The sequence below is a fragment of the Phyllopteryx taeniolatus genome, chromosome 15, assembly GCF_024500385.1.
Source record: "Phyllopteryx taeniolatus isolate TA_2022b chromosome 15, UOR_Ptae_1.2, whole genome shotgun sequence".
In the NCBI taxonomy this organism is placed as follows: Eukaryota; Metazoa; Chordata; class Actinopteri; order Syngnathiformes; family Syngnathidae; genus Phyllopteryx; species Phyllopteryx taeniolatus.
In genome coordinates, this window is record NC_084516.1 from 12,944,800 (window position 1) to 12,958,013 (window position 13,214).

The following is a 13,214-nucleotide window of genomic DNA, read 5'->3' on the forward strand; positions in this document are numbered from 1 at the left end:
GCTTTTAGCACTCCAATATAGATTTAAGCAGCTGTAATAATTGTAAAATATACATGTACAGACATAACGTGATAGCATTAACCCCCATTTCCAAAATAAAGGTTGTAGTAATAATTGCTGGATTAAAATCATTGAATAACATGCATAGTATACAGTTGGTTTGACAAAATGGTTATTGCTTGGATGTACATGCTTGAGACACAAAGGATTTGGACTCCTCAATCAGTGATTAGTATCATGAATACAAGCAAGGGGACAAAACATGCCCAGGTAGTAGACAAATAAAAACTTCACTTGAGCCAAATGTGGCAGACCCACAATGTGTGGGACTGAATGTACTGTACGACTACTATAATGCTGGGAATAACGGATCAGAGTTGCGCTTCCGTGGGAAGGCGGAGTATTTAGCCCTCTATTGTTTATGTCCCTGATTTTGTTTGAGTTAACACAATGGCTGACATTTCATTGTTATTATTTCCATGCTCCCTGCTGAAATGCCAAAAGAACATAGAATTTTATTTAAACCTGACAAATTCTTCTCCTAGCATTCTTTCAATTTCCAAACTCGACCCCCAGCTGTGCTATGTTCTCACCTTTGCATATTCAATCATTAAATCTTAACAATAATCCTCACGCCCTAGTTTTTGTGCCACTTCTACTACTATGCTCTTTTAATTCTAACAAGCAACATCAGTATCTTCCCAATCACAACAAGGTTGTGAGACAAGGGGAGTGTAGATCATAATAGTGCCAAAGACAACGTAAAGTGCCAAATCAACTTCCTCCACTCTCTTATCAATCTCCCATCATTCAGTCATCCACTTAAACATGCGCTGCCTCATTACCATACTGCACACGCAGCGCTCTGAATTCTGGTGCCTGTGCGTTACACTCCATTTACATCATGTTAGGATTATCTCTGCGACAATCTAAACTGGCACATTTGCAATTTAGCAAATGATGAAGTTTTGCATGATTGCAAGCTATTACTTTTCTTTGATTAAGACCTTACTGAAGAATTCCATAGACCATATTTATTAGTCTCTTGTAAAACATTGTACCATATGATGCGTAGCACAGCGTATATTATGCTTTGAACATGTTGTCATTGACTGATTAGAAAAGGTAAACAGACGTCAACCGTACATAGAGATATTACATTTATTTTATCAGTACAGATACACAACATGTACAAAGTTACAATACAATATACAGTACATGTAGGTTTGCTACCCAGCAGAGCATCATAAAATCTTCTTATATTGGTCACAGGGTCTCACACATTTAATTGATTTTATCTCCACATTCTCAGTCTATGAATTCATCGTTTAAAACTCATTCTGCATTTGACAGTGACTTTACATTGGTAAGACCGGACTCTTATCTCAGTACAAGTAAAAGTCAGCTGCTCACAAAAGCTGGGTCATGAGTGTGCAATTAGCTCTGTACTGGTGTGTCCTATTTAGATGCTAAAATAAGCACAAAGAAAACCCAACACAGATCAAAAGAGGCATAATGTCCGTCTCTTGCTCTGCATGTGTGTGAAAGCACAGTAATTGATTAAGGTTGTACAACCTGTTTAAGTGTTTAATGGCCAACGGTATTGAGTAGTTATAGTCCTAGATGTTGTCTTAAAATGTAATAATTTAATCATAAAATCTCTCAAAAGGCTTTTATTTACAAGGAGCCATGCTATATGTACAAGTTGAGAATGTATTAACAGAAATGACTCCACTTGCTCCCTGACCAACAAACAATCCAGAAAGTAGTGCACAATTTTTTTGGCAGCAGCAATACCCGTCATCTGACCTTGATTTTTTTATTTATTGTTTAAATCAATAAATTCTGATCACCTCCGCAGATTACAATCCGACATTTTCTCTTCAAGCTTTAAAAAATAAAATAAAAAAATGTAACAGTAGTATCGCCTTGATAAAAACTGCTAAGGTAAAGATGCACTTTCACAATAAATACAATTACAGTTCGGTTCTGCCTCATTTACTCTGTCTTCACAATGGAATAGACACAAACCTTCAATATGGCATTTCTTTACACTGACAATGAGTTGACAGCAGAAGGTAGTAACATGAATGACTCATATTTGGCACTGCATGACAGCATTTTGTAAGACAACATGTATGTATCATTATTGTGCATCATAATTACAAAACAGTACACCCACAAAAACACTTAAAATATCCTTGAGTGGGAGTTAGTTGAGCAATGGAAGGTGATAACCGTGTTAGCACCATTGCTTTAATTAACAGTCTTGTCCAGCCATCGGTCGCGTTCTAGTACACCCGAACTGAGTCGCTAACACTAGCGCATGTGTGCTAGCAAACACAATGAAAAGAAAACATGCGAGTACAACAAGTAAGGTGTTATAAGAACAAATGGTCACTACGTAAATGAAAAAGGTTATACCTCACTGCTAACTCTGTTAGCTGGCGGCTTTGCACCCCTGGCACAGATAAAACTGACAGCCCGTCTATTCAGTCTAACAGTCAGATGTCTAGAAAACGGAGCCCTCTCTAAATGGTAGGGTAACAAATTCCCACTTTAACTTGTATTTCAAGGCAACAATGAATTACATCAAGCTGCGCTTCACAGTCATGACAGTCTACACCAAAAGTGCAGAACCCCCTCAAATATTATTAAGTCCCCATACTGGATACCAGTTTGAAAAACAAAAAACTTTCTTTGGTATATAACATAAGGTATGTGAAGCTATGTTATCTATTTCCATGTTTTATACTCATACAATGGATCTCTTCATCTTGCTGAAAGTGAAGTTCCAGTAACAGAAGTACAGATGAAGAGATGATGGAAACATACATGCATGAATACAGACACATGCAAGTCTCAGGTGTCACTCTCCTTTCAGAAGAACTTTGTAACCAGAGAGAATGGCCTCTTTGTTTTGTTTTTGGGTGTTTTCCCGTGTTGGTCAACGGTTTTGTGCAAATCCACAGGTACATTACAATGATTACAATACTGCATCTAACTTCCACTGCGCTCAATGGAACAAGGCAGTTCTTTATATAAGGGACGTGACGTTTCAGCTGCCACAAAATGCTCAGTGTGTCATTAGACCACTGTCCTCAGGCATAATATGTACCAGATTATTAAATGATGTACCAATTATCACCGTACAGATAGTGTGAAAACATTCTCTATTGGTTTTGCTTAATAATTTATGCTTACATTTAGTAACACAACAGACATGCAATGAAATTACCAGACAGCAGAGAAAAATGTGGGGACAACTGCATTATATGCAACAACAACAACAACAACAAGAAAGGAATTTTAAAAAGACTGCATTTTTGTTGTTGTTGCTAACAGTCAAAGCCTCTCATGGTCATTCATCATAAAATCTTTGAATTTTCATTAAGATTTAAAGTCTTGCACAAACCAATAGAAAATGGATAAAAGACAAGTTCTACCTCTACATTGCTTGTATTGTGTTCACTGATTAAAACGCAATCAGACATATCATTCATTGATTTTAATTCAATGCAATATTCACGTAATAGTTTTGTTCTAAGTACATAGCGTGGCAGGAGCACCTCAAAGTACTTCGTACATTAACAGTTCAGCTCCCCTCTACATAATGTTTTGTTTTCATTCACATTGTTTTCTGCATTGACATACATACCCTTCTTGACAATACTCAATCCTTACATTGTGTTGCCTTTGCAAAAAGATTTATATATATTTCCAAACAGAAAAACAATCTTGCTCCTCTAAAATCCCATCCATCTTTCACTACTATCCCTCAAATGAATGAATGACAACTATTTAGGACATTTTATCCTTCAGTGCTTCACTCGACTCCTCCCACTGCCAGCGGTGGCGTGTGCAGCGAGGACATCTGTGTAACCTCCAAATGTGATGGAAACAGCAGTGGGATCATGACGCTGCCCTCCATCTCTTCGTGGAAACATTTCAACTTGCAGAAGACACTTTTTCTGAGCAGTTCAAATGCCAAATTTGGCACAAGGCTGTCCCCAATGCGGGCACTACACATGACAAGTTGTGCCAATTCCTATGTCTCTGTGGCCAGATCCATAGCCTGTCCCAGCACATCCCTGTTCAATAGAACCGATGAATGCCTTTTTGGGTTTCCTTACCCCAAACCCGCTGCCGCTGCGCCGTAAACAGTAGGAGCAGAGGCGCTTGAGGCCCTTCCTGAAGGCAGAGTTGGAGAGACTGTATATGAGACAGTTACAGAAGCTGTTGCTGATGGCCAGCCAAGTAGTGAGGAAAGATGCTGCAGGATGGTGGTAGATTCCACCACTCTCCAACAGAAAGTAAATGATATAGGGCAACCAGAGGATGTAGAAAACACTGGTAATGCGGAACAGTACCATGGCATACCGTTTGTCCGGGTATGTTGAAGATGGTTGTTGATACTGCGATTGTTGATGGTGGTCTTTCTGAAGTTTGAATAAGCCGGGCGAATGACTTTGGTCTAACTCACCATTGTCCTTGACCAGAGATCCAGATGTCAAACCTGGGTCTTGGTGCGGTTTGGGTCGGTAACGTGCGTGACGTTCGCTGATCTCCCGTGTATGCTGTCGGCAGATCTTGAAGATGTTAGCATAAGTGAAGCAGACTGTGAGCGCAGCAGGGGCATAGAGAAGCATGACAATGAAGGTTGTGAAGGCTGGCTGGGTGCTCCACTGGACAGCGCACCACTCCACCACATCGCCGTGGTAACCAGGCTTTCCCCACCCAAGGAATGATGGCAAAAACACCAGTGCAGAGTACAACCATATCAGAATGATGCAGCAGCGCACTCGACATGGAGTTACCAGGGCTGCGTAGGTCAGGGGTTGTGTGATGGCGATGTAGCGGTCCACGCTCACACATGCTAATGACGCCATTGAGACAGACTTTAAAACGGATACCATGTAACCGAAAACCTGGCAGGTGAGTTTGGGGTCAAGTCCTTGGAGGTGATGAAGTAAGGACAAGGAGGGGAAGAGGCAACTGACACCAACAAGCAAATCAGCATACGCCATAGTCTGGATGAAAGCACTGGTGGTGTGCTGACTAAGCAAAGGGGCACAGTGAAAAACAAAAATCACCACCAGGTTACCTGAAATAATCAGAACGGTGAGGAGAAGGATAATGGAGACTTCAAGCAGACAGGTGGTGATGATTTTGGAATAGCTAATCTCAAGCAGGCAAAAGGGAGCAGAGAAGTTCGACAGGTCAGTAGAGCTCTGGTTCAGTGGATCCAGAGAGGAATTCATCATCAGGATGATGTCTCGTGGGGCCCTTCAAGTGTAAGGTCAAACTACTAATTTTTTCACGTAGTTTCCTGGCTTTGAAACTAACTGCATGGCTTCAGTTTAAACCAAAGGCTCCATGTTTCAATTCCGTAGTTAATCAGTCACTTCATTTCAAATGCAAGGGGGATGGGAAGGTGATGAAGCCCTCTATTTGCAGGTTTTTTTTTTTTTTAAATAGCAAACAAATGAACACAGAATGTGTCTACTGGATTCTGATTATCCCGAGCATAAGGCAAAAAAATTGCCTTTGTTGAAGAAAAAAATCCTGTCTGGTTTATGCTTGACAAGCCTTTGGTGCCCATAAACCCAGAGATGGCTTCAACATCTCCTGGAGAAGGGACTTAACGAGGGGTCCCTCTTATATTTTGGTAGTCCACAGAATCACAATCCCAGCTTCCAGTAAAAATATGCAACATGCTGAATACAAAAAGCAGGCATTAACGATGCTATGTCCAGCTTTTCCTGATTCTTGTTCTTTTCCTCGTTTCTTGCTCCTTGTTTACCGTATTTCCACCACACTTCCGTGTCGGCCGGCTTTTCCCCCCCTCGAGTTTCCGTCTAGTCCTTTGCCACAGTATCACAGCCAACTGCTGGGAGGAAAGCGGTGTACAAGGTGACAAATGTTGAAAATGCCTGCACACACACTCAGACACATTAACACACCTCCACACCTCAGTTGTTATTTCGATCAGGGGAAGCAACGATGTCTGGAGTGGAAATGAGGTAGGCAGGCATACCAAGGCTGGGAGAACCCTCTGCCTCCTCCTCTTGGTGATGATTTATCCTCCTTTACTAACCGTCTCTTTCTCACTCCCAGTCTCCCTCCGTCCCACCCACCCTCCCTCTCTCTCTCTCTCTCTCTCTCTCTCTCTCTCTCTCTCTCTCTGAAGAAACACTGGCAGATGTCCCTCCCTTCTCTGTGGCTCAAACCAATCATCAAGAGTAAAGACGTGGCTGGATCTATCCCACACCTTCTCCAGCCCCCCTCCATTTCTCTTCTGTATATGCTGTCATGCGCACAGTCAGATTATTATCGCAACGATTAAATACTGATACAAAAGAGTGGTCTTAAAGCCTCTTTATACTCCTGCGGTCGCCAACGCCCGCATTGCATCACGTGACCGACGAATTGCCCCGTGCGGCCCTTCTGTGTAGCTTGGCGCGCACGCTGCAGAAATAGTTGCTGCGCGTCGAACAGCGCGGAGATCATCTCTCGTGATTGGTCCGTTTTAGTCACATGCTGTGATAAAGTACTCAGCGTGTCCCTTGGTTCTACATACCATCTACGCCGCCACCTTCCCGATTGATTTTGCAGCATAATTAAACGTATCACCTGGTCATCTAGGTCCATTTGTTCTAGCAGACACTGTTCCACGGTCACCATTGTTGTTGCTTTGTTCCTTGTTACTGAAAGGAAAGTAAACACGGCTACCTGAAATGGCCAGAAAAATGCAGAGGAAACTCCATCCAGCCTGTGGTGTCCTAGCCAATACCAGCAGTAGCGACATCTCCGATTTGGAGGTGAACTGCAGTACATTTTCAAAACTGCACGCATGGGTTGGGCTCGAGTATAAAGTCAAACTACGCGCCGGATAGCCGCAGTGACGTCAGCGTGCTCGCCGTCCGCGCGAGTATAAAGAAGTGTTGACCCAGTTGTCTGCAAAATTATTTTTGATCTGTATCTTACTGCACAAATCGTTGATTTGCAGTAGACATGTTTCAATTGAAAGAATGAGTGCTGATGATAAAGTACACCTAACACCACTTGACAGAGAGTGAATCGAGCCAAAATGAGATACCAATGTAGAAATACATGATTATGCATGCCAACAATGCTATGTGAAAAAACACACGATTTACTACGGTTTAGTGCAGCAAATATTTTGTGAATTACAGCAAGAACAAAACCACTTTCATCATGGGTAGTATTGAATACTGTCATGTTTTTTGAGAGGGGTTTTTGATATTCAGTCAGCTATAATATAACCATATAAACAGGAACAATCTTTCGAATTATGACCGGTAGTATTTTAATTGTGTTAGAAATATCTTAAATTCAATATCGTAAATTTGAGGTTTTCATAAGAGTTCCAGTGGAGGTTACCAAAGTTGTTGATTTTTTTTTTTTTTTTTTTTTTTTCCACAAAACTGAAAGACAAATTACACAATGGGTAATAAATATAAAGTTCTAGTTGCAGACATGAAAACACCAAAGGCATGAAAAAGGTGACAACTTCAAAGGCTAATCCCAAATGCATCCTGCAGGAAAATATTAAGTACAATATTTTTGTTTGTGTTGTTAAAAAGTAGTTCTCCAAAAACATTACTTATGAGTAAAAAGTACACAGTGAAATAATTACTCAAGTACTGAGTAAATGGTGAGTAACTTCAGGTTTTTTTAACCACAGCATGAACATCAATACAAAAAAAAATTACAAAATAAAATGCACATTTTGCAAATTCTGATGTTGCTGTGTGAGGGCGTGTGCGTATGCACAATCAAAACATCTGCAATTTACTGCACGGTGTTTTCTCAAGTTATAAGTGAGCTGAAATATCCATGTTTGGGCAGACAGTGCCAGACAAATACTACATGAAAGCTGTTGTTTTTGTTCGTCTAAATGTAAAGACGACAAGTTGCGCGACGTTGCCAACCTTCCCAACATGGCCGCCACGTAAGCACGGCGATCAGCAGGGCTGGCTTATCTAGTTTTAATACCTATGCCCGGGAAGCCTAATAGAAGACGACGTGTGAGGTCATGTGACTTTCTTGTGTCGTTTGATTGGTGAACTAGACTTAAACGTCACTAGCACTTAAACTGGATTGGAGCAAACAACGCCAATGCGGAAGTCTAAGTCGTAGTCTCGCTCACATAATAGTTGCTAAATAAGGAATAACTGATCAATAAATGTAGCGACCGACATTTAGATCATTGTAATGGAGTAAAAGTACCATTACTTCTTAACAGGAAAAGCGGCGGAAGTGTTTTTTCTGGTCTCGTCAACTCCTGTAATTTATCCTGAGCGCACAGGCGGAACCTCATGCCGATGCGCCAGCATTTTAGTTCGCCGCAGAGTAATTTTCACAATTACATCTGTGTGTGGATGGTAGATGTGTGGAATGGATCTACCTGCCAGCGCTGAAGGAGTACGAAACAGTCTATGACGACAGCGACCCCCCCCCCCCCAAAAACTAATTGGATCTGTACGAGTCACGAAAATTGCCTATTTTGAGTGCAAAACGGCGAATTTTGCTAAAAGGCGACTGATTTGCATGTATGTAGTTGGACAGGAAGGGGTGGGTATTCAATGTTAAAACACCTTACGTGTATTTATGCTCACATAAATTCCTTTAGGTCTAACAGTTTTGCAGATGGTGCAGGAGACTATTTTTGAAAGCGTCAGCAATAGTGAGTCGGCACAAGCAAACCTGACATCTTAATCTCCCTCCTAGCAGACAGTTGTTCATTTTAAGTTCTAAAACTGGTCAGGCCTCCATTTAAAGTTTTTTGATTGCATCTTCTTAAACAACTTAGCTGTGACAGGCCTCCCATCAGTCTAATGAATCTGTGCTACAACTTATGAGGTTATGTGCTGTTATGATTACATCTAATTACACAAGATCCTGGACTAAAAAAATATAATTAGAAGACTCACAGGCTATTAATAGCCAAATGCTACATGATCCACTTCCTCATTCTAATGAATTTCTGAAGGCTGCAAAGTTTGTCTCGTGCAGAGAAATTTGCTGTCGCGTGATCGACGCACACACAAACACACACACACCAGCCTGCACCTCTCTCTACCCCCACCCAGCAAATCCAGACAAACGCCTTCGCGTTCACGCATCCCCTCTGCCCATTGCACGAGGAGCTAAAAATAAATGACGTTAAGGAGAAAAGGGCTGGATGGGGAGGAATGGGGGGAAAAAAGATAGCAGAGGGAGGAAAGGGAATAGAGCTCATCAAAGAAGAGAGGAAGGTGAGAAAGACGACCAAGAAACCAAGAAAAAAATAATAAGAAGGTGCAGCCAACATGAGGAAGCGGCAGCACCGTGGCATCCTGACACTTGGTTGCTGAGCTGAGCACAACGTAGGCCTTTATACCCTGCGCAAGGTCTCAATACTAGTTTTAAACTCCCCATCATATTTTGTCAGGCACCATTGAACAGAAAAATAGTCTTAAGCCCATTCTTTTTCAAACCAACAAACCTTTTGTGTCCCACTTCTTCTTAGCTAACCTCTTTCCTTGTATGATTTCTTGTTCTTTGAGGTTCCACCACCAAGTCTCCTCCCCTTTCCTGCCAGAAGATACACCGAATCTCTCTTGCCTGTCTCTCTGATCACCTTGGCTGTTGTGGTCCAGTCTTCTGGAACCTCCTCCTATCCACCAAGAGCCTGCCTCACCTCTTCCTGAAAAGCCGCACAACACTCTTCCTCTTAAATGGTTCAGGTCCTACCTGGAGAAAATGAGTTATTTTGTAACCATTGGAAGTGTTCAATCCCATCGAATGGCAATGACCGATGGGGTCCCTCAAGGGTCAGTTCTTGGACCCCTGCTGTTCAGCCTGTATATGCTACCCTTGGGTCAAATTCTTTAATTTTGACTGTCATAGCTATGCAGATGACACACTGTATCACTGTCTAAAACAGATAAATAACTGGATGAGCTAGAATTTTCTTCAATGAAACCACAACAAAACTGAGATAATTGTGTTTGCCAATAAATAAGAGGATTGCTGTTAGTAAATACCTGAAGTCTCTCTCTTTAAAAAACAAAGACCAAGTCCGAAACCTTGGTGTTCTATCACAACATTACTAAAACTGCCTTCGATCATCTGACGAACAAATCCAGAGTGAAGGCTTGCATGTGTCAAGCAGACCAGAAGAAGCTCATCCATGCTTTTATCTCAAGTAGACTTGACTATTCTAATGGTCTTCTGACTGGACTCCCAAAAAGAGCATTAAACAGCTGCAGCTCTGGTTTTGACCAAAACAAAGAGGTTAGAGTATATTACTCAAATTCTAAACTCTTTGTACTGGCTTCCAGTCAGCTTTAGAATAGATTTTAAAGTTCTGCTACTGGTCTACAAATCACTAAATGGTTTAGGTCCTGAATATATGAAAGAAATGCTAATGGGAGATAAACCCAGTAGGGGTCTGAGCTCAACAGACTCAGGTTAAATAGTGGAGCACAGAGTCCAAAGCAAACATGAAGCAGCATTTAGCTATTATGCTGCACACAAATGGATTAAGTTGCTAACAGAAGTGACATCAGCCCCAAGTGTGAATGTTTTTAAGTCCAGGTTAAAAACTCTTCTTTTTCTGTCATGCTTTTTAGAGCATTTCCACTTTTAAATGATATTTTTTGCACTGTACACTGTTTGAATTGTACTTTTATTTATTTTTTCCCCCTTTTTGTTTGAAATGTTTGTAAGATGTTTTTGTCCTTTGTTTTTAATCATGTAAAGCACATTGAGTTATCTTGTGTATGAAATGTGCTATATAAATACATACATGCTGTGCTTTGCTTCCTTTCTCAGCTTCCACCACATGGTTCTCTGCTCTGCCTTTGTCTTCTTAATCTTCCTCCCCACCACCAGAGTCATCTTACACACCACCATCGTGTGCTGTCTAGCCACACTCTCCCCTACTACTACCACTTACAGTCAGTAACGTCCTTCAGATTACATTGTCTGCACAAAATCTAATCAACCTGCATGCTTCTACCTCCACTCTTGTAGGTCACTTTATGTTCCTGCCTCTTCTGGAAAAAAGTGTTCATTACAGCCATTTCCCTCCTTTTGGCAAAGTCTACAACCATCTGTCCCCCCACGTTCCTTTCCTGGATGCCAAAATTATCCATTACTTCTTCATCATCCCTGATTCCTTTACCACATGTCCATTACAATCTGCATCAATCAAGACTCTCTCTCGGTCTTCATCTAGCTCCTGCCAGAATTTCTCTTTCACCTCTAGGTCACATCATACCTGTGGGGCATAGCCACTAATCACATTATACCTAATACATACATACAATTTCAAGTTTCAACCTCATCACTCGATCTGATATTCTTTTCACCTCAAAAACATTCTTAACCAACTCTTCCTTTAAAATAAACGCTACTCCATTTCTCTTCCCAGCTAAACCATGGTAAAATAATTCAAACCCTGAACCAGCATGAACGGCCTATTTAATGTTATGCCACTGCATTTCAGATTTATTCATATTAGATTTATGTCTGGACTTTGACTAGGCCACTCCAAAACCTTAATTTTGTTTTTTTAAAGCCATTCAGAAGTTGATCTGCTGGTGTTTTTTGGATCGTTATCCTACTGCAGAACCCAAATGCGCTTCAAGCGTCAGGTCACAAACTGATGGCTGTACATTCTACTTCAGGATTATCTGTTAAATAACAGAATTCATGGTTCCATCAATCATAGCAAGTTGTCAGGTCCTGAAGGAGAAAATCAACCCAAGACCATCACATACCCCACGTTTGACTGTTGGTATGATGTTCTTTTTCAGAAATGCTGTGCTACATTTATGCCAGATGTAAAGAGATACACACCTTCCAAAAAGCTCAACTTTCATATTTCCCTTCCATATAATATTCTCCTAAAAGTCTTGGGAATTATTCAGATGGTTTTTTTTTTGGGTTTTTTTTTTGCAAAAGTAAGACGAGCCTTGATACTCTTTTTAGTCAGCTGTGGTTTTCGTCTTGGAACGCTGCCATGGATGCCATTTTTGCCCAGTCTCTTCCTTATTGTTGTGTCATGAACACTGACCTTAACTGAGGCAAGGCAGGCTTGCAATTCTTTAGAAGTTGTCCTGAGTTCCTTTGTGGCCTGAGTCATTGCTGATGTCTTGGGGTAATCTTTGTAGGCCGGCCACTCCTGGGAAGATTCAATGCTGTTCCATGTTTTTTCCATGTGAGGAAAAAGGCTTGGGCGGCACGGTGGGCCAACTAGTTAGAGCGTCAGCCTTACAGTTCTGAGGAGGATGGTTCAATCCCCGGTCCCGCCTGTGGGGAGTTTGCATTGTCTCCCTGTTTCTCCGGGCACTCCAGTTTCCTCCCACATCCCAAAAACATGCATTAATTGGAGACTCTAAATTGCCCGTAGGTGTGAATGTGAGTGCGAATGGTTGTTTGTTTGTATGTGCCCTGCGATTGGTTGGCAACCAGTTCAGGGTGTACCCCGCCTCCTGCCCGATGATAGCTGGGATAGGCTCCAGCACGCCCGCGACCCTAGTGAGGAGAAGCGGCTCAGAAAATGGATGGATGGATGGAAAATGGCTCTATGGTTCGTTGGAATCTTAAAGCTTTAGAAATGGCTTTTGTAACCCTTTCCAGACTGATAGATGTCAATGCCTTTATTTCTCGACTGTTCTGGAAATCCTTTGGATCGTGTCATTTGTTTCAGTTTGTTTAAATCTTTTGTCCGACTTGCATTTGTCGGGACAGATTCTGTTTAAGCGATTCCTTCATTGAACTAGACTGGAGGTAATTAGGCTTGGGTGAGATCAGTGAAAATTAACCAAATATTGTGATTAGCCACAATTAAAAATAGCATTTTAAGTTCACTTGGGTTATATTTGTCTGATATTTACATTTGTTTGATGATCTTTAAACATTAAAGTGGGGAACTATGCAAAAATATAAGAATCTGAGAAGGGGGCCAATACTTTTAATGACACTAATTTTGTCTTGGTCACCGTCAATTCAGAAAATCACAATTGACAAAAAAAGAATGTTGGAAATGGGAGCAAGGAGTTCAGTGCTTTTTTTGGGCAATCTCTATTCTGTCTTGGTTTGAATCTAGAACACAACTTCATGCGCTGACGCAATTTTGATGGCTTCATTGCTTCATTTGCGAGCGTTTAGTCACATATTACGCAGAGGGTGCTTGAGAT

At 41.3% G+C, this 13,214-nt stretch overlaps 2 protein-coding genes across 12 annotated transcripts in view; both read right to left on the reverse strand.

The window, feature by feature from the left end:
* Positions 1-13,214, reverse strand: part of LOC133465283 (rab GTPase-activating protein 1) — a 104,674-nt gene that overhangs the window by 44,604 nt on the left and 46,856 nt on the right. The window lies entirely within an intron of this gene.
* Positions 1,144-6,113, reverse strand: LOC133465284 (probable G-protein coupled receptor 21). Of its 4 annotated transcripts, none has more exons than XM_061747923.1 (2): positions 5,964-6,113; positions 1,144-5,887 (listed from the first exon to the last, which is right to left on the reverse strand). In XM_061747923.1, the coding sequence occupies exon 2, from the start codon at positions 5,262-5,264 to the stop codon at positions 4,023-4,025; it is 1,242 nt and encodes a 413-aa protein (XP_061603907.1). In that variant the 5' UTR covers positions 5,265-5,887; positions 5,964-6,113; the 3' UTR covers positions 1,144-4,022. The 4 variants fall into 4 exon arrangements, with proteins under 4 accessions (XP_061603907.1, XP_061603908.1, XP_061603910.1 ...); XM_061747924.1 differs by having other exon boundaries at positions 1,144-5,890; XM_061747926.1 differs by having other exon boundaries at positions 1,144-4,191; positions 4,381-6,113.